The sequence below is a fragment of the Anoplophora glabripennis genome, unplaced genomic scaffold, assembly GCF_000390285.2.
Source record: "Anoplophora glabripennis isolate ALB-LARVAE unplaced genomic scaffold, Agla_2.0 scaffold426, whole genome shotgun sequence".
NCBI lineage: Eukaryota > Metazoa > Arthropoda > Insecta > Coleoptera > Cerambycidae > Anoplophora > Anoplophora glabripennis.
Genome location: NW_019416504.1, coordinates 195,898 through 217,407, shown reverse-complemented (window position 1 = coordinate 217,407; position 21,510 = coordinate 195,898). Strand labels below are relative to the sequence as shown.

Genomic DNA, 21,510 nt, shown 5'->3' with positions numbered 1-21,510 from the left:
TCTTCGTAGCGTTGTTTACGGCGGTTGTCATGGCAACAAAGCGACTATTGCATGGGGGAAATGAGTGAAGCAGAAATTGAAACAGCATTGCCCATCGTCTGCCGCCTGCCTTTAGCAGTTTATACAATACGCGTTGCCCAGTGTACGATTATAGCGGTTCTTTGTTAATATTTGTTTTGTATAATAGTATGATCCAGTATGTATTTTATTGGAAACGCCATTTTCCAGATGGAAAATTGAGGACAAAAAGGATTTTTTAAATTACGAGAGATATGTTTCTTATTCTCTTGATATGGAAAAAAGGAGAAGTCAAAAGACGTGTATGTTCGAAAGTTTCAACCAATGGTATTCGGAGTATAAGTGGTCGTGTGGAAGTGTTCATTTAAAAAAACTTTTCTGTATGCCGCGTTTAATTGTGGGTGTAAAATCGGGCGTGTGGAATAAGAAGGGACTTAACAATTTTGGGAACGTCACGCGAGGTTGTCGTAACCACAAAGATTCTTTTGAACATACATGTACGGTGTACGTTAATGTTCGCAAAAGTCCATAAGCCGAACTAATATTTCTATTTTTTATAAAATCTAAATGAAAATCCTTCCCACGAACGCCAGTTTTTCGGTAATGCAAATGTAACTAAAAATTTGCACTCATATAAAGCCGTTTGACCTTGAAAATTTTTACCAGCGGTGCTTTTTTTTTCTTTTTAAGCAATCAATGAATATGCTTCACATATTCTCAATGTCAACAATAAGCAAGATAATATTAAAAAACGCAGGCCGCATCAGCCGCAATTTTGTTTGGACTTCATTTGTTCTTCCATCATTTTCGAAAAATTCATAAAAAATCGTGCAACTTTTGTATTTCACATTTTTTTATAAAGCTCTTAAAATAAACAAGTTAAAGGGAGGTCAAAATATAGTGAATCACACTGAACATATAAAAACTTGAAATTAAAACAAAAAACAATTCACTGTATCGTTATTGAACATTGACGCGTTCGCGTGAAGCCGAGCATAGTAACACGAAGCAGAAGACCTGAAGATGATAAATGAGATTTTACCGAAATGTCATCAAACAAATGGTTCTTTCGAAACGGAGAAATTCTACAATCAATATTATATACATAGACAAATTAAATATTAAAAATTATTTTATTTCAGATCTACCATAAAAATGTAATAAAATTAAAACTTAAAGCTATTGATATAATCATATTAAAAAACTTTAATCCCTGTTGTTACACACACGTATCGAAGTTTTACCCATCACAACGATCAACCCGTCATCTTGCAAATCCTTCAGCGCATCCTCATATTGCTCACGGGTTACCATCTACAAAAAAAAAATTGTGCTAATTTGCTAAACTGCTAATTTAATACCTTTTGAAGCATACAAAAATTTTTTAACAGTTTTGTCATACTGCTAATTCAAATATTACCAAAAAATAAAAACTAAGAAATGAAACAAATAGATACTTTCAGATGTCGTAACTACAGTAGGCCTAAAATTATGCTAATTACACAAAATATTGTAGAAGTGCTTCTTCAATGACGTTGCACACTCAAAATATAAGCAGGTCTTGAAATATATTAATTACAGGCATATGCCCGAGTACAACCAGTTCTTTGGATTTTTTGAATCGAAAACATCAAAATTATTATCTTTTTAAAAGTTGCATAAGTTCATTTTAAAATGTACAACAGTAGTAAATATTTTTCCTTTATTTAAATTGTTAAAAATAATTAAAAACGAAAAGTAGTTACAAATTCAGAAGACAAAAACAGAACGATCTTTGAAGTGTTGACAACTTTTTGAAGTGGGCAATATATAGAGTGTCCCAGAATAACATGTACAACGGAGGACCACAGATTTATGGACTCAAAATAGGCAGATTTAGGCTAATTCACCTATATCCGAAATCACTTCGTTTGGCCGCTAGATGGCCTCAAAGTTCATGAAAATTTTTTGAATTTTGTAAATAACTCGAATACGTATTAATCGATTTTGATTATTTTTGGGGTGTGGACTTTTGCTATCAATTTACACATTTTGGTGTTATACAGAGTGTTTTTTAAAACCTGTAAATCTTACAAAATTGATGTATGGTGATAATATCCGTTCATAACTTTTTCCTCTCTCGGGCAATAATGACAACTAGTTTTAATTTGAAAAATAATTGAGTTATTTACAAAATTCAAATATTTTCAGGAACTTTGAGGCCATCTAGCGGCCAAACGAAGCGATTTCGAATATAGGTGAATTATCCTAAATCTACCTATTTTGAGTTCAAGAATCTGTGGTCTTCCATTGTACACGTTATTCTGGGACACCCTGTACATATAGTGATGTGTATGTTGTACCTACTCGTCTGATTTTTTTTATGTGATATTTTTGGTTAGGTAAAACTATTTTGCATAAAAATAACCCTTGACAGATTTTTTTGGCGCTATGGTTTATTTAATTAATTTTTTAAATTTATTCACAGATGCCAAAATACCCATTAAATAAAAAAACTAAAACTGTGCCACATATAAATAACTTCAGACAATACTTGTAAATATAAATGAAATTCCTGAGTAGAGTGGTCTTGGCAACAATGCAACAAATATTCAAATATATGAGATAGACAGACATGTTTTTGCATATTACAAATATCCTGTTTTTTTTTTCTTGGCCACTGTATATCGTGGTTGTGTTCATTTACTTTTGTTAATTTTTTTGATAATAGAAACTTTATATATAAAATTATATTTAGAAGCGACAGTCAAAAAAGTAGCCGAGAAGGATCTTATATACATAAAAACAATGTATGAAACTGTATTATAATGTTTTGTTCTATGGTTTTTTTATACACATGTGTCCACCTAGTGCGCGTAAGTCCAATATCTAGGTTAATAAAAGACATTACTTAATTTTTTTTTCTACAGAGTTACCTACTGCACAAATGCTGCACAAAATGAAAATATATTTGCATATACAGGGTGTTCAGTTTTTCCTGGGCAGGTACCAACTTAATTTTTTTAAATGGAAACCTATATTTCTTATGGCATTATCGAATTCTACGTGAAAAATTAACGGGACTTTCCCTATTAAAATATTGATAATTATCGAGATAATCGACTTTTCATTTTTTTTTCTTTTGTTTCGTCACTTCTAGTAATTGACATAATTATGATTGTATGACAGCTAGAAATTATTTTTTTTCAGGAACTGAAGAGTGAAGATGGCTCTTTCAAAAAACGTATCAAAAGTTGACCTGCGATATACAGGAGGCAAAAAAAATCGTGCCAAACCTGATAATTTAAAATTTGAAAAATATCGACTTTTTCAAATAGAACACCCTGTATTTTATGATTTCATTAGATGCCCTCTGTGACGAAACATAAGAAAAAAAAAATGAAAAGTCGATTATCTCGAAAACTGTCAATATTTTAGGGTCGATAATGCCATAAAAAATATAGGTTTCCATTTAAAGAAATTAAGTTGGTTTTCATTTTGTGCAGCTCGGGAAAGTAGGCAACTCTGTAGAAAAAAAAATCTTTTATTAACCGATATTGGACTTACGCGCACTAGGTGGACATGTTGTATAATATCCTATCTACCAACTTGTTCCACTGTCGTCATTACTGTATGTAATGTTTTTCTCTAAAGTCATAAAGGAAACTGCAATTCTGCTAAAACGTTAGCAAAGAATAAAAATACACAGAAATAAATAGATGGTTCAATCTCCTTGTTATTTTTTTTAAACAATTAAAAATATATTAAATGTGTATTCCGTTTAAATATACATTTTTTAAAATTACATAAAAAAGCTCTAAATTTGAGAAATAACCCCTGAACAAAGCATTAAAAATAAAAACTGAAAAATGAAATTCGGAACTCACCACATTGGAAGACTCTTTCAGTTCCATAAACAACTTCTGATAATTAATGAGGGGAACCTTCCCCTTGCTCTCTATCAGTTTCTTGACCGACTGCGCCAATTCCGCCCTACGTTTACGAGCGGCGCTGCTCAAACCAGTCGTCAGTATGCCGACGTCGATCTTACCGGAGAGCGGATCCGTGGCGGATTGTTTTAAGGCCTCACGGTGCAACCTAAAACACAGCAGTGGCTCAAAAGAAAGATTGGGAAACTTCGCGTAAAGTATTACCTGTATGCCTCCTCCACGTCTTCGATTTCGACGGTCTGCGAAAAACGCACCTTGGCGCGTGCCTCCGAAAGGCGAATCAGCGATTCGAGCTGTCTGGGGTATGCGGTTATTTGTCCCCGACCCGAGCCGATCTTACGCATGTCCACGTAGGACTGGATGAGTTTTTGGGCGGCCTCGTCGCTTAGTTTCGGGTGCACCCGTTCCTTTGCGTACGCGATGTAGTCCCTTAGGATAGACATGTCCTAAAATGTATAAATCGTATTTTTAAACAGTAACGAGGTTGTTTTTCTTTAACGTACCAGAATTTCGTCCTCCTCCTCATTTCTTGTTTTGTAGTAGAGGGAAACCAAGTGCCGCGCCAGCCTCCTGTCGAATAACTCATTTTGCGGATCCAGGATTAGGAAAATCAAATCAAATCTGGAAGTTTCACGATGTATTCGGTAATTATTTTTTAAATAAGTAAAAATTTACGTAATTTTGGAAAAACATGAAATTTTTGGCTGGCAAAAATATTATCTGACTCAGGGTCGGCGCCAGGATATTTGGCACCTGAAGCAAATATTTGCTTGCCGACCGTTACAACAAATTTATTAATAAAAAGTTATAAAAAAAATAAAAAAACAAACAGAAACTATAAGAAAAATCTTATAAAAAATAAAACAGATATTCCAATAAAACTAAAAATAAAAAATATTCAATAGAAACAAAAAAGAAACTACAAAGTGTTAAATTATTTGTTATATCTTTCTCGATAGCAAGATTGGCTAAGTCTGTTAACCGTTCCTGCGCCATGGTTGATCGTAAATAATTTTTTATAATTTTTAATTTTGAAAAAGAACGTTCTTCACTGGCCAGAGACACAGGAATGGTTAACAAAATCCTTAAACATACTACGATGTTAGGGAAATTTTTACTCAACTTGTTGATTTTTAAATAATTAATAAAACACAAAGCACGCATTCGGGGTTAAAAAATGTTTTTTTCAGATTTTTGTGCAATTTTCGATTTCTGAAATTTATAAAAAGTTAATAATCACGTCTTAAAATGCCCTCTGAAACATCTGCTTCTCTGTTTCACCCGGCCCTGATCTCAATCGACATAAATTTACAAATTTAAAAAACATAAGAAGCAGAAGTTAAAAATAAATGTACCACAATTTAGAACAATTGAAAAGAAATAAGAACCGACATTTTTTCAAATTTTTTTTTATACTGGATGTATGTTGAAACGTAATTTAAATTTTAACAAAATAAATAGATATTAGAATAACTCTTTCTTCAAAATTAAAAACCCACCACTTCATATTCACAAAATTCAATTTTTTTTTTCTCTAGATTTATAATAAATAATCATGACATCCATTAGTATTAAATTATAAATAAAGACCAATTACGATTCGAATTTTTTAAAATTCTTATGGAGAAATTCCATGATAATTGCAGATCTGTGAAATTCTCTGAGAATTCCAGGTTTTCCCAGTTTTCCAAACTGATTTTACAATGATTTTGTCTTTACTTTTCCATTTTTGTCAAAATACCAAGTTATCCAATTTTTACAAAGAGTGCTTTGAAAACAAAACACAACTCTTACTTTCTACGAACTTTTGACAGTTCAGTTAAATTTTCATTGACGTCAAAGTTTAAACAACTAAAAATACAATCTACACAAAGAAGACTGAGACATACTTATTTATTAATAAATTTCAAGAATATCTGACTTCGTGTGATGATAAAATTGCAATTTTATTTATCTGAACACTATCGATTCAAATTAAACTAAACTGTCAAAATTTCGCTTAAAGCAACTTGGATGTTCTCTTTTTAAAGCACTCTTTGTAAAAATGGATAATTTGATGTTTTGATGAAAAAAAACGTAACTAGATCATATCACACATTACTGTAATCAGAATAATGTGCTGAATCCAAAAATTCAAACTAATATAATGTCCATGTGAAAAAAAAAATTTTTGATTTTCTTTTATCGATAACTTTAAACAGAATAAAGACAAGTTAAAATTCTTCTTGGCGAGTTAGTCGTCATCAAATTCCAAGATCTGATTGGCGGCTCTCAAAAAACGGATGACCCTTACGCTTTAACTTACCTCGACAGCAAAGTATGCGGCAACTGCACGTTTTCTATGATAGTTTTATTTTTGTTCCACTGCGACTCGCTTGGATTGGCGCCGGCTAAAATAGAAGTTCTCGCATTTAATTGACAGATAATACCGGCCTTGGCGATACTGAGAGTCTGTTGTTCCATAACCTGAAAAGGAGCACAATTTTACCAACAAAACCTCGCTCCCACGCAATTTACTTACCTCGTGAAGAACGCTACGAGTGGAATCGTTCATCTTGTCGAACTCGTCGATGCAACATATGCCGTTGTCAGCTAGAACCAGAGCGCCGGTTTGGAGGACGAGCTGTCTGGTTTCGGGATCTTTAGTAACGTAGGCGGTCAGGCCAACCGCTGAGGAGCCCTTTCCAGACGTGTACTGGCTTCTCGGTACTAAATTGTAGACGTATTGCAGCAACTGAGACTTCGAGGTGCCTAAAATCAACATTAAAACGTATTTTTATATTAACTAGAGCTCTTACGTCTTACCCGGGTCACCGCACAGCAAAATATTTATTTCTGCCCTGAAATTTGATCGGCCGGACGAAACGAAAGTCTTCTTGGTGCCCCCGAATAACTGCAACAATATTCCTTTCTTAACGTCCTCGTTCTCGTAAATAGAAGGTGCCAGCGCCCTGGCCAGTCTATCGTAGACGTCGGGCAGCTTTGCAAGTTCTTCCATCAATTTCAGCCTTTGAGGAGTGAAAAGGTGGTCCTTACTGAGAAAAAAAACAGAAACAAGGTAACCGACAAATATCGTTTACGATGGGAGTTACAATTTACCCGTCTTCTTCCTTGTAGAGCCTCTTATGGTCGATTTTTCGGAAATGTAACACGTCTATGTGCGTCTTGTACACCGAACGGATATTCCTCATGCGTGGATTCACCTGCATGGGTTGGGCTCTGTAAATACCAGTCACGGTGACACGGTCGCCGGGTTGAACAGCGTCGACTAAATCATTGTGAGCAAACAGAACCACGGTGTGCGGAGTTTGGCCAGCCGGCATATCATCTTTAACAGATTTCATAGTTATTTATACGGTCAGATGACTTCATCAAAATTCGGAATAAAAATACTACTCTCCAATAAAGTAGCCGTCACTGTTGTTCACAGTATAAAGATGACAGGCGTTTTACGACAAAGTCACCATCTAGTATTTTTATTTTTAAACTTGATTATTACACGGGGTGTGGGAGTCTGATTTATAAAATTGTATACTAGAAATCGGAGAACTGTAATTTTAAAAATCATTCCAGGCTTTATTGAAAAGTAATTGCTACTAATCGCAAATGACAGTCAAACGTGATTGTAGATTGTAAATCATTTACCTGGAGACTCCTGCAACTTTATCATCTGCTTATCGGTAAATTGGGACCTGTTATGCACCAACGTAAAACAGTAATTGGTATTACAGCTGGAGCACAAAGTCGGTTCGGTGATACGACCCCTGTCGATCTCTGCCGTCGTTGTAAATTGGCAAACGATGCATTTGAAAAAAGCTTCCCTCATCTCCGGCATTATATTGGATGAGCGAATCACCATACCGCAAATCGTTATAAGTTGGTCGATATCTAAAACAAACGTTGATAAATATCAACCAGAATTCATCCTTAGCTACGGCGTACCTTCCGGGTTTAAGGACCTCATGTTTCTAGTTTTCTCAGCATTGAAAGGACGAACTTGGATTTGATGTTCCAACACGGCAGCGGGGTAACGTTCATAAAACATCTCATTGACTGTCATATCGAACGTAGGTATAACTTCCTGCGGATAACAAACCAATTGCCTGTATAAATTGGCATCGTACGTTTCTATATGGGCGCAATTTACGTTTAAGAACGGTTCCTCCAAGGTATGAATCTAAAAGAAGCAATTATTAGCTTAATCGTTCATTTCAAATACAATATCCTTACTTCTTCTAGCTTTTGTAAGTAAAGAGGTTCATTGAGATTCATATCGTCAGTTCTTTCATCAACGTCGGCATTTGGATCTATGAACCGCAGGATGAACTGCTTGAATTTCTCTTTGCATTCAGCTACAGAGACATTCGTGCCCCAGATCACTAAATGCGGTGCGGTAGAATCTGATTCTTGACTTTCTGGTATTGCCTCAAGCTGTAAGTAGTTAAAGAACCAAATTGTTATTAAACGCGTTTCAATTTTAATTAATTAACGAATGTACAAAGTATTTCTCATTTAAACTTTTGTCAAAAACTTGGCAAACTCTGAAATGAAAATTAACTTCCGTCAAAGTCAAAATGACTGCATTAATAAGTTTTCCCAATTGTTAATTTTTATTTTTGTTATGTATTAACTGATATGGACCAACAGAGAATTGAAAAAATAGAAAATTTAGTAACGTTGTACAACCAAATTTGTCTTTATGTGACGGTGGTCTTCATCTATGTAATGATAAGGTCTTTAAGGAAGAAAAAGCTTGCACCTAGCATCGGTATGTGACTTTATAAATATATAAACAAAATATAAAATTCATTGCAGGTACAGATTTTATATATAACACCGATTGTCCCATATGCTTCAACGGATTTACTACACCTATTAAATCGGATTGTGGCCACGGATTTTGCTTAGATTGTCTGTACACTTACTGGAAAAAACCTTCTTGGAATAACACGTGCCCTCTTTGCAGGAAGGCAATATCAAATTTAAAGCCAGTTAAGGTAATTATCGCTTTTACTCTTTCTACACTATTTACTAATATCCTTTTTTCTAAAAGGAAGGGATTTCTGACAAATGGCCTCTAGACATATTAGAGAAAATCAGCAAAATAACGTCAAAGAGATACTTTTACCGGTTCACACTGATTAACAACAGATCTGCGATTTACTCTTGCTTCTTTTGTACCGTATTTCTAATTTTATGGACATACGCTGTTTCAAACTTAAATAGATTGATGTACTCTATTATCAGTATATACAATTCTTTATATGACACAAAAATAGAAATAAACATATAAATATAGCCAAATAAGATGTTTTTCAATCTTTTGACTTACCGCAGCATCAGCGCCAACATTAACCTGTCGAATTCTCTTATCAGATCTTACATCGGGCCTCATTCGAATAGGAGTGCCTCTTATACCAGACCTCGGGGTCCGAATGGAACCTAACGAACTCGGCGTGCCATAGTTTAGAGGAGAACTCAAGTCAATTTCACTTATGGCCAGGGCTAAAACGACACAATTACATGAAACATTGTATTTGATATGGAAATAAAGTTACTAACCTGTACCAGGACTAGTTGGTGCTAAACTATGTGCAGGGGACGGTGGTATCTCACTCAAAGCGTCTACATCTCTTCTGGGTGCACCCCATCGCATAGGAGTGTCAACAGAAGAGGTGACACTTTTTGCAGGCGTAGCAGCTCTCTTTCTAGGAGTTCTGGTCGAAGAAGCTACACTTTTCGCTGGAGATACATCCTGTCTTGGGGTTTGAGCTCTTCTTCTACTAGGGGTTCCAGTAGTTGGCGTTTCTGGTACCTCGTCTCTTGCGGGTGTCTCTGAACCGTCACCTCTTTGATGAGGGGTTCGTGGGGTCTCTCTTCCAGTTGGAGAAGGCATGCTATAAAAATAAACAGTTTAATTTGTAAATATAAATGGCTCATATTTATTTACCTGAATTAAAATATTTTATATATACAAGTGAAAATTAATAAAATGAAAATAGTAAAATACAATACAGTTCTTCACATAAAATAAAATCGCGGGAAAATATAAGCGTGAAGCTAGGTTGGGTAGAAAAATTGTTACTCGTCTTCTTCATTTATCAGTGTGTTTACAAAATTTGACATGCGGAAATTTGAGACCATGAGATCCTAAGCTTGTGGTAGGTCTAAATTTGCATATATATCTTCTACTTCTTCTCTTACTAATCATAAATCATTGGTGACAGAATTTATGGAATAATTTTTATTTATCTTGGAAGAGAAAAATTCCATCAAAAAATGTTTTTGTGAAAATTTACAAGAAAACGGTACATTTGCGTTTTCCTTGTTTTAAAAGTAACAATAAAAAGAGGTACTTATACTGATTCTTTTGTTTAATAATGTGGAAATGTATTGCTGGGACAATAATTGTAGGTTCCGTTGCATACACTTTAATGTAAGTTGAAATTTCTTACTTTATACATTAGATATACATTATTTTCTTCAGTAAATATTTTGCTGGAGGAGTCTGCCATTGCACCACAAGGTTAGATGGTCTTGTCATTGTAATAACCGGAGCAAGTTCAGGTATAGGAAAGGCGCTTGCATTAGAATTAGCTCAAAGAGGTATTAAGTCATGACAATAAATTGTGTACAACGTTTTGAACTGAATATTTTAGGTGCTACACTCGTGCTTGCTTGTAGAGATGTGGAAAAAGGATTAAATGCAAAAACGTACATTCTCTCGCAGCTCAAAAATAAGAATATAAAAATTTTTGTTAAGCATTTGGATTTGTGCAACATTTCTAGCATTGTCAAGTTTTCAGATACTCTGAATAATGAGTTTAGTGAAATATACGGTTTGGTAAACAATGCAGGAGTTTTTTATCACCCACAAGGTTTAACAAAGGATGGGTATGAGATCACTCTGCAAACAAATTATTTAGGTAAGCTTAAAATATGGAATGAAACGAATTTAATAATTTCCACAAATTACAGGCCATTTTATTCTAACTCACCATTTGCTTAATTTACTTAAGAAATCCGTGCATGCACGTATTATTAACCTTTCATCCGAGGCACACAGAAATGTGAATATCTATGATTTGAAAGCAGTAACTAAATGTCAGAATGAATTTAGGTCACACTTTGTCGCATATGGTGTGTCAAAACTTGCACTAGTTCTTTTCACAAAGGAACTGTCAAAAAAATTGTCAAGTAAGTATATTTTTTGTATGTTAAACAACACATATTTAACTTTGTTTTAAATATTTTAGATACAAACGTTATAGTGAATTCTGCTAATCCCGGAAACGTCGAGACCAAAATTTTTCGGAACTTTCCACCTTTGAGTAATCCCTGGTTGTACGCTCTCCAGTGGCCAATCCGTTGCCTTGTAGTGAAGAGTCCAAAGCAAGGGGCACAAACGGTTTTGCATTGCCTCCTAACGTCAAATAGATCGACGGGGCAGTACTACAGCGATTGCAAACTCGTTCTTCCCAGTCCTATTGCAGCGAATGATAAAATCGCAAAAGAGTACTACGAGTTAACATTAGAGATCCTCTCCGATTGGTTCACTACGGAATCTGAGTGTTAGTAGAAGTAAAATGGTCACTTGGACGTCCCCCGACGGTAAGATCCAAAAAGACATTTTACAGGAGGGGAAATGGGGCGACAAACCATCGGAGGGAAGTCGATGTACGATTACTATAACCGATAGTCCTTTCCTGGAGGAATTTACTAATACCGTCGTGACCGTCGGTGATAACGATGGTGACTTATGGAGGGCTTTAGATATATGTTTAGGCACCATGTTTGTAGGAGAAAAATCTAAATTCTCGTTAAATTTACACGATAGCACGATTACTTTAATTTTAGAACTCATAGATCTAGCGTTTGATGGTTTTATTTTCCAATGGGACGTTTCAAAAAAATATAACATGGCCTTGCATCATAAAGAAAAAGGCAACGACTTATTCAAGAACAAGAACGGCAGAGACGCAGCTTTCAGGTTCACGAAAGCCTTGAAGGTGCTCTCTTCTATCCCGGTAGACATCGAAGAACCCCCAGACGTCATAGACGGCATACCATTGTCCGATATAAACAAATTAAAAGCCAACTTATTCAACAACCTGTCTTCGTGTTACTTCAGGAATCAGTCGTGGATGAAAGTCATAGATCTGTGTACGAAGGTGTTTGCTTACGATCCCAATAACGTTAAAGCTCTGTATAAAATTGGAGTGGCTTACCAGAACGACAGGGACTTCGAAAAGGCTAAGAAGGCGTTCTGTAGGGTTTTGGAGCTTGAGCCTGGGAACAAAGCATGCGCCGAACACTTAGATTACGTTAGGGACGAGTTGAGACAGGCCGAAATTAAAGTGAATAATATTATGAAGAAAATGTTCGGCGCATAAACGTAGTGCTTTTTGATACATTCATTCCAGTAATTATTAATCGTAATGCTAAATAAAGGTGGATATCGTTTGGAATTTGTTTTAGATTGTTTGTTTTTAAGCCGGAAGAGATATAAAAATTATCAAATTTGTGTATGTCCAAGCCAGATTGTAAAATTGTCGAGACATTTTGCAATATGGTTGTACATATATACTTTGCAAAAAATTAAATGCATCATTAACGATGAGCCCCAATTTCAAAGTTGATTTACTCGCACACGACTAATCTGATCTCAAGCTAGAAATTTTTATTTAAATTTAAATTTTCAGCATATACAGGGTGGTTATTAAATACTTGTACAAACTTCAAAGGGCGAATCTTTGACTAATTTTAAGATAAAAAGTTAATATAAACATGGGTCCACAACGGCTTGGTTCTTGAAACCAAAAAAAAATTTTTTTTGGACGGAATATTTCAAGAACAAAGCCGTTGCGAACCCATGTTTATATGAACTTTTTATCTTAAAATTAGTCAAAGATTCACCTTTAGAGTTTGTACAAGTACTTAATAAACACCCTGTATACAGGGCGTCCCGAAATTCACACAACGAAATTTGGTCACAGATTCTTAGGATAAATTCAGGAGACCCATATTTTTTATTTTTGCCAAGTGGCCCCCTCTTTCGGAGTTACAGTCCCCTGAAGTCCGCCTCTAAGAATAATCTTTTTTTTATATCAGAACCGTGTTGTACGAGAATCACTAAATTTGGTACACAGGGGTTTTATGACATGTGGAATCTGATGGTGCAACGTTTTTTGGCGGGGAACCCCCTTAAGACAATTTTTTGTGGGCTCCCCTGTCTTTAGAGCCAAAAAAAATTGATCGCATTTTTAAATGTCTTAAAAATTATCAGTCCACTAGAAAGCCATTAAATTTAGAAACTGTTTGTCTCTTTATACTTTTTTCGTAAACGCAAATGTCAAAATGTGATCAAATGCATATCGTGATTCGCCATTTTCCTCAAAAACATTGCGTTCTACGGAACAAATATCAAGAGACAAAATAATTTCTAAATTCAATGGCTTTCTAGCTAACTAATAATAATTAAAAAAAATGAAATTGTGACCAAATTTTTCTGGTTCCAAATACAAGGGGGCCCATGAAAAAGTGTCTTAAGGGGGTTTCTCACCAAAAAGCGTAGCACTGTAAGATTCCACATGTCATAAAACCCCTGTGTACCAAATTTAGTGATTCTCGTACAACATGGTTTTGAGAAATAAAAAAATACTTCTAGGGGCAGATTTCAGGGGGCTGTAACTCCGAAAGAGGGGGCCAGTTGGCAAAAAGAAAAAATACGGGTCCCCTAAATTTGTCTTAAGAATCTATGACCACATTTTGTTGCATGAATTTCGGGACACCGTGTATAAGGGAAGTTTTCTTGATATCTTAAACACCCGGTATGGTATAGTGCGCTTGCTAAATAGTGAATGTCTATAACTGTATGCAATGAAATTTCTTTCGAGTAACCATAAAAATTTGTCCATTTTTTCATTTGAATTTATTTGTTTTTTAAGATGGAACATTTTTATTTATGATTCTAGAAAACTTTTTCTTCTAATAATTTTTGTCAGAAACCAAATAGTGGCAATATAAAAATACAATAATTCTTCTAATTATGAGAAAATATCATTTCAATCGGTAAAAATATAAAAAATGCGTTTTTCAAAAATATGTGAAATTTTTTGCTAAATTCTAGCAACGTCAATTAATAGTACTATACAAAATCAGCAAATATTATTTCTTATTTATTTTTCCGGTCAAATTATTAAGAACTTAGGTAGGAATTAAAATTGACTCCATTAATAGTAATAAAACTATTGCAGTTAAAAAATATGCAAGGAGCTTATGTTAAAAGTCATTACGATCCTTAAAAAAAAATTGAAAAATACAGAGTATTTTTTCATTTTGTTTCAAATATTAGCTATTTGGATATAGCAATTATTTTAATTTTGTCAAAATAAAAGCTATTAGAATTTAGCCAATAAATCCCCGTATTTTTTAAAAACATTTCTTGTTTTGGCCAATGAAAACGTCGTTTTCTAAATTAAAAATTGACTATATTTAATTTTTAGAGAAGCGAAAATTATTGAAACATTTTTTTTTTCCAATTTAGTCTCAACTTTTCAACTGTCATTATACTTATATACAGGGTGAACCAAATTTGGTTATACAGATCTCTAAACTGCAAATAAGTTTTTTTGTAGTTTTAGTGTGTTAAATCCGATGCAATGATATGCCAATATTTTATCTCGCTCAAGCTTTTTACAATGTAAAAATAATGGTTACGTACTGCTGTTTTAATTATATTTGCAATAAAGGTTACAAGAATAAAATTAATTTTATTTTCATTTCCTATAAAATTTTTACATACGGGACTAAATAAAATAATCATATAAAAATAATTTTTATTACCAAAACCAATTATACAGCTTTCAGAACATTTAACATAAAAAAAATTGAGCTTAACACCACCAACTTGTTGATTCAGCCTAAAAATAGCTCAAGATCTTGATAAGTTTCCTTGTCTAGCTTAACTTAATCTTATAAAAGATGTTAATTAAAACCATTCACTTAACATTAATCCTCTAAAAAGCTACATCAGTATTACTTTTTTTTTACTCTATCGACTAACCTCCTAATATTAACAACCTAGAAAAGGACATGACATGACGAGACAAAAATTAACAACGAATTTTAAACTATTTAACTTGAGGCACTTGGGTGTAATTATATTGCAATGTCAGTACTTCTTAATCGTAATTATACTTATCGGAACAAAACACCAACTGTCCAAAATAAGGTTAAAACACTCAGATCTTGATATCAGTAAATGTTACTATACTAATATATCCTTAGGTATTAGTTACATTTCTCGTATTTTATATGTAGAAAGCAAGTGGTGCGTCGGATTTAAATATTGTAGTGTACGTTCATGAAAAGGTTATGCATAAACAGGGAATCTCCAAATATAAATCGCCAATACACTAAAAAAGATCGCAAATGAGGACAAAGATTGCCAGCCTCTTCTTCAGACCTCATTAGACGTTTTTTTTTTCAAGTTTAAAAATGATTTGAATTGAAAATGAAACTTCAATTTAGAAAATAAAGCAAACTGAATGAAACTGAAATAAGGACGTTTCGAACATTATGTGGTTTTCACTTATTTTTGGACAGCATTTCGAATAAACCCTCACAAACGTGAAGTCATCAGTCAATTTAATTTTACCAAAAGCATTTCCAATATAGATATCAGGGGAAAATACAACTATACATTCAAAAATGTACAGATTGGGGCAAATTCGATACTTATTACGAAGTATTTTGTATTTCGCAAAAAGTTAAATCAAAAGTAGTTCAAATGTCCCAGGCTTCATTTTCGCGAAAAATTGAACAATTTTGGTTGGTTTAAGTGAAAAGGGTGTTTTTTCATTTTTGATAGTGCTTTTGTCATGCTGAATAACTTTGTGATTTTTTTTACTTTTGTAGAGGCTTTCTATTTGTTTTTTTTTTCTTAGAATTCAGTAACTACTGATTTTTCTATAACTTACAACCCAAAATAATATATTTTTTTTAAACAAAAAACCACAATTTTTTTGTCTCCAAATGATATTTATATAAAAGAAATTGTGTACATCAATAGGAAATTTTATGCAAATGTGTTTTTGTGATGCCGAAAAACATTTATATTTGTGAACATTTTTTTACTTTTGTATAGATGCTCCCTTGCTTTTTTAAATAAAATTCACACCGTACTGATTTCTCTACAACTTCCTATGTTTCACTTACAACTCATACAAAATTTTTTAAATAAAACGCCCGGACAATTTTTTTTATGTAGAAATATTGTGTAAATTTTTTTTGGAGATAATTTTATGCAGTTAAAAAATTAAATAAAAGTGCTGTTGCGTTTACATAAAAAACTGAATAAAAAATTCTACAAAAGAAATTAAAAGTTTTTCACAATTAAAAGCTATTTCTTTCACTAAAAAGCAAAAATAAAAAAAGCAATATTTGCATCTTTTACAAAAAAATTAAGATATCGAGGTGGATTTTTCATTATTCAATTTTTCTCGAAATTCAAGTCTGAGACGTTTGAACTACTTTTTGTCTATCTGCTTGGGGAATACAATGAACCTCCTGAACCACATCGAAATCACCACCTTGCACACAAACTGAATTTAAAAAATAATTTACACGTGACCAACAACAATTTTTAAACCGATGTTCCATTTGAGAAAATTATTCGTAAAGTAAACAAACAAATTATGTAAAATCACACAATCCAGCTAAAGCTATATGCAAGCCCTAGTTTGATTTAATACTACGTTAAAAGTGACCTAAATACACGTTAGTCGTACGTTAGTAGTAGGTATACCTAAAATTATTACAAGCCGTATTAAATGCATTTTTTCTTTATTAAGTTTGTTTTTTTTTGTCATGATCCGCACAGATTAATAAATATAAGAAGTACATTAAAAAGGAAGTGTAAAAAATAAATAAAAGTCCTAATATAATACCAACATTGCCAAGATATCACATAATATAATAAATGATGTTACATATATATACAAATCTGTACAACATTTAAAAAATGAACGTTGGCAAGACTTAACAATCCAATCTATACAATATACATTAAAAAATTTTTTAGACAATTTACCGGAGATATATGTAACATAGTACTAGCCATTAGGGAATTTATGCATTAGATTATGGCAGACTAGACGACCTTAGCATATCACGCAATTTTTTTGCCGTTCACCGCCATTTTGGTCGCGTTCACCACCGTCCTCTCAGCTACTTCGGCAGCCATTTGCTGCATACCGGTTTCGACGAAGCCTTGTACTACGGTCTTCATTAACTGAAATGATCATCGCAAATCGTAAAACCCTTTTCTCCGTAACGTTAAGTCGACATTTAAAGCGAACAAACGGCTACTCGAGTCGGGTTCGGACCTGAGGGTACTCGTCTCGCTTTTTTAAGCCAGCATGCAACAATTTGAATTTTCTCACAGAAAAGACGGCTAATTTAACAAAATTCCTTTCACAACCACGATGATTTTTTAAATTTTAAGGTTATAAAGGATACAAAAAAATACTACCTAATCCAACAGAGTTCTAGTTCACGTAATGGAAAAAGTGCTCTACACTGAATGCTTGAGTAACATAGTGTGAGTACTTTTAAGTCCGAATTCGACTTAAGTAAGAAAATTTTTGCCATTACTGAAGAGAATTTTGTGTCAGAACTTATTATTTATGTGTGTATGATAAAAAATAAATAAGATAAAACAGGGTGTTCATCAAAAAAATTTTATAAACTTTAAAGGGAAAATTCTTCAGGTAAAAATAAACAGAGCAGTTTGTATAAACCTTGATCGTTTACGAGATATAGGTCTTCAAGTTTTTCTAAATATTTTCGAAATATGTATCTCTGAATATTTAGTTAAAACAACACATTTTTGGAAAAAAATTGTGAAAACTTCCTACGTTATGTTTTTTTAAATTTATTTGTACTACACTAATGCAAACAATTAAAGGGTAAAAAGAATTTCCGAAATTTTTCCGTGATTTTTGACAGACTATATTTAGGTGAAAAATGGTCGTATCGGGAATTAAAAAAAGCAATTTGAAGCTCTAAGATTCTAGTTTTTAGATCTTTCGGTCAAAATTTTTTAGGTGCTACAGTTATCATGCAATTCTAAGAAATAACGCGACAAAAAAATTTTGCAAATTTTTTATTTTTATTTTCTGGGTCCACGGACTTGGACATTTTTTTTTCAGCTAAGCCATTGCATGGACCCGATAGCTTGTTTTTTCAGCTTCAATTTCCTTTATTTTAAATTTCGATACGACAATTTTTCATCGAAATCTGATGTTTTTTTTTAAATTCCCGATATGACCATTTTTCACTTAAATACAGTCTGTCAAAAATCACGGAAAAATTTCGGAAACTCTTTTGACCCTTTAATTGTTTGCATTAGTGTATAACAATGTTAAGTTGTGTTTACAATTTTTTTGTTTGTTCGTTTATTTTTTTATATTTATTCAGATTTTGTTATTACTGTTAACCCATTAATCAAAACCGATTGGCAAAACCGCCATTTTTTTTGCGAAAAAAAAAAAAATTGCAAACATGTAATTTACTTTGAAAGCAATTGTATTAAAAAAGTATTTAGAAGAAGTCGTTGCTGTTATGTTACAATAAATTTTACGAAGCTATAATTACGTGTTCTTGAAAAATTGAACTTTTTTTTTTATTAGATTTAACGAACCTATATGTCTACTTTCATCTGAAGAATGTACCCTCAAAATATAAGTAGTTCCTTTTGGGACACTGTATACACGTGAAACAAAATTTTCTCTTCCATTAACAGATGAAAAAAAAAAAAAAAAATAATTTTTAGGTGCACAGTATTTAATTTATTCTAAAACTACGACTGCTGATGTTTCTGCAAGTTTTTTTTCTTTAAAAAAAAAACTTGGAGAAATATCTCCACGGACACAAATAGCTTGTACAAGTTACACTACACAAAAAATTGCTGATCGATGATGCATGCAAATAATGTGCCGTTTAGCCTGTTTTACATTTACCAATTTCTTGACCCAATAAGTTGTTCAAGAAATTGGACAAGTTATTGTCGCAACTCGTTATGATCGTGGCACTTTTTGCAAGTTACAACAAATTGGCCAATTTATTGATCAAATTTTAGGGTACCGAGATAAACATATGAACCAGATTAACATAACCGCAAGAAAAACACATACCACGTAACATGAATATTTAAAATAATAGTTGAGTGTCACTGAAATTGCCCCTATTTCATATATATTGTCACTAAAGGTCAAAAAATTGGTCAACAAATTGCAACCAATTCCATTGTCTCCAGTATGTTGGGCAATTTATTGAAGTTAGGAACTTTACCACAATTTTTGTAATACATATTGATCAATTTCAAGAAATTAGGTCAATTAGGTTAATATCAAGATAGTGGGTCAAAAGTCAACCAAAAAAATTGGCCAAGTTGCTAATAAATTGCAACCAGTCTCTAATTTCTTGATTCTTGTTTGGTTAAAGGTTTATGAAAAAATTGTCCCAATTCCTAATACATTGCAACCAATTTCATTGTCTCCAATTTGTTGGCCAATTTATTGAAGTTAGGAAATGTACTACAATTTTTATATTCCATTTTGGCCAATTTCTTGATTTTAGGTCAAAATTTCCTAAGAAAATTATCCAAATTATGTAATACACAATAAATTGTTGCTAATTTTCTAGCGAATGATTGATTTTTATTTTATATGCTGGTGGCCTTAAATTTGACCAATAAATTGGCCAATTTATTATTCCGTGTAAAAAAATGCCGCAAATATATTAGCAAAAACAACAATTCCACTCGCAATTCCCTGAACGGTTTATTGGGACAAAAATCGGTAAATGTAAAACAGGTTTTAACGATAATAAATTTTCAAAAAACATGCAAGAATAGGTACTTGTTGAATACATACGCTGCTTTCTTAGCTTTCTTTTTTTGAAATAGGCATGCTAGAAAGGGGAGTCTCGTTATTAGTTTGTTACAGATAAGTTAAAACGTTTAGCGTTTACAAAGAAGAGCGCTAACGCCAATCTTCACAAATTACATCCGAGATTTTTAGTATTATTATCGACACACTAAGAAAAGCGAAAATATACTTACGTTCTCCCAAATGAAGTTCGCCGTCTCGTCTATGTAAGATCCGACTTCGCGCATTTCCCCGCTGTACCTACGCACGCGAATAAAAAAGATAAAACATAGATCGAACGTTCATAAAAAACGACGTCGCTTCCGCTCGGACTCACCTGACGTAGGACCACGTTCCCAAAGTGACGAAAGCCAACGCCATGCCCACGTTGCAGATATTCGCTAACGAGTAGATGCCGATGAATCCGAATATACCGGAAGTGATGTAGAACAGTACGGCCAGGGCGAAGAACACGGCCGGTGTCCTGGCCGATTTGAATATGTTCTTGCTCTCATTGTGCGCCTTGAATTGTGCGAACGTCTCCTCGATATCCTAAAGTGATGAATTAAAAACTAGTATTGCTATATTGAAATTGATTTATAACTGATTGACGAGATATTAATCCAACAGGTTTAACATAACACTTTTACAACCAAATGTTACAATCTTGTTTTTATATTTGTGGTTGGACAACAAATGAAACTTAAGAATCGAAATACAAATGGCGAGTCCCTTAAAAAATCCCCATCACTATTAGTTATACCATAAATCAGTGATTAGTTGTTTAACTCTGAATATACAGGGTGTATTGCATAGGAACCGACACAGAGCAGAGGCATGTAGGGTAACCCAAAATATGGTGATTTAACGCAATTTACCTTTATACTAAGTTGCACTCCTGAGAAGTTATAGGCCTTGAAACTGTGGTTTCAAATTTAAAAAAAAATCAATTTCTCGTTATAGAAAAACCAAAGGTATGCAGTGTGAGTTGCGTTAAATCACCATATTTTGGATTCCTCTACTAGTCCAATCAAGTCCAAGATCTAGCTTTGGCAGCTTTTTTAGATATTGAGGGGGCATTTGATGATACACCTTTCGAATTTATTAATTCGGCAGTTCGCAACAGGGGCCTTGATGACACTTTGTGTCGTTGGATAGATACCATGTTGAGAAACCGGACAGTAACAGCTACCCTTTCGGGAGAAACATCCAGGTGTAAGGTAGGCCGGGGCTGCCCCCAGGGAGGCGTACTGTCTCCCCTGTTATGGAGATTAGTGGTGGACGGTGCACTGGAGGGCCTTAATCGAAAGGGATTTTATACACAAGGCTATGCGGACGACTTGGTCGTTCTCATAGTCGGGAAACATAATATTATCGTTTCAGAACTCATGAAAGAGGCTTTGAAATGGATAGATGACTGGTATAAGGGGCAGGCACTGTCAGTAAACCCTGACAAAACGGTCGTAGTACCCTTCACCAGGAGAAGAAATTTAACTGGACTCTCTGAACCTATAATAGGGGAGAGGGGCATTACATGTTCCAGGGAAGTAAAATATCTAGGAGTGATACTGGATAATAAGCTTACCTGGAATGCGCACTTGGAAAAAGTGGTGAGTAAGGCGAAGCAGACA

The 21,510-nt window shown here is 33.7% G+C and overlaps 4 protein-coding genes across 4 annotated transcripts in view; 2 read left to right on the top strand and 2 right to left on the bottom strand.

Moving 5' to 3' along the window:
- Positions 1-1,166: 1,166 nt before the first annotated feature.
- Positions 1,167-9,941, bottom strand: LOC108913337 (DNA replication licensing factor MCM4). Its single transcript, XM_018718877.1, has 14 exons — positions 9,898-9,941; positions 9,510-9,844; positions 9,280-9,452; positions 8,178-8,378; positions 7,890-8,124; positions 7,593-7,835; positions 7,047-7,275; positions 6,753-6,982; positions 6,469-6,698; positions 6,253-6,413; positions 4,451-4,568; positions 4,152-4,393; positions 3,885-4,095; positions 1,167-1,332 (listed from the first exon to the last, which is right to left on the bottom strand). Exons 2-14 carry the CDS (start codon positions 9,841-9,843, stop codon positions 1,225-1,227), a joined length of 2,715 nt encoding a protein of 904 aa, XP_018574393.1. The 5' UTR covers position 9,844; positions 9,898-9,941; the 3' UTR covers positions 1,167-1,224.
- A 224-nt stretch (positions 9,942-10,165) lies between these two features.
- Positions 10,166-11,541, top strand: LOC108913335 (retinol dehydrogenase 12). Its single transcript, XM_018718875.2, has 5 exons — positions 10,166-10,383; positions 10,435-10,553; positions 10,607-10,873; positions 10,926-11,144; positions 11,204-11,541. Exons 1-5 carry the CDS (start codon positions 10,328-10,330, stop codon positions 11,521-11,523), a joined length of 981 nt encoding a protein of 326 aa, XP_018574391.1. The 5' UTR covers positions 10,166-10,327; the 3' UTR covers positions 11,524-11,541.
- LOC108913336 (tetratricopeptide repeat protein 9C-like) lies at positions 11,512-12,415 on the top strand. The gene has a single exon (XM_018718876.1). It carries the CDS (start codon positions 11,534-11,536, stop codon positions 12,338-12,340), a length of 807 nt encoding a protein of 268 aa, XP_018574392.1. The 5' UTR covers positions 11,512-11,533; the 3' UTR covers positions 12,341-12,415.
- Positions 12,416-16,330: 3,915 nt separating this feature from the next.
- LOC108913348 (atlastin) overlaps positions 16,331-21,510 on the bottom strand; it is a 16,314-nt gene continuing 11,134 nt past the window's right edge. The window contains exons 8-10 of the mRNA XM_018718895.2: positions 20,217-20,431; positions 20,074-20,140; positions 16,331-17,241 (exon numbers count right to left, since the gene is read on the bottom strand). Coding sequence (XP_018574411.1) covers positions 17,119-17,241; positions 20,074-20,140; positions 20,217-20,431 — 405 coding nt within the window. The 3' untranslated portion in view covers positions 16,331-17,118. The remainder of the gene's footprint in view (positions 17,242-20,073; positions 20,141-20,216; positions 20,432-21,510) is intronic.

Coding starts and splice junctions, on each gene's coding strand:
- LOC108913335 (XM_018718875.2), top strand. CDS start 10,328: ATGTGGAAATGTATTGCTGGGACAATAATTGTAGGTTCCGTTGCATAC. Junction 10,384..10,434: donor TCCGTTGCATACACTTTAAT/GTAAGTTGAAAT, acceptor TATTTTCTTCAG/TAAATATTTTGCTGGAGGAG. Junction 11,145..11,203: donor ACTGTCAAAAAAATTGTCAA/GTAAGTATATTT, acceptor TAAATATTTTAG/ATACAAACGTTATAGTGAAT.
- LOC108913336 (XM_018718876.1), top strand. CDS start 11,534: ATGGTCACTTGGACGTCCCCCGACGGTAAGATCCAAAAAGACATTTTA.
- LOC108913337 (XM_018718877.1), bottom strand. CDS start 9,843: ATGCCTTCTCCAACTGGAAGAGAGACCCCACGAACCCCTCATCAAAGA. Junction 8,379..9,279: donor ATGTTGGCGCTGATGCTGCG/GTAAGTCAAAAG, acceptor AACTACTTACAG/CTTGAGGCAATACCAGAAAG. Junction 7,276..7,592: donor AAAGTTGCAGGAGTCTCCAG/GTAAATGATTTA, acceptor AATCTGTTAAAG/ATGATATGCCGGCTGGCCAA.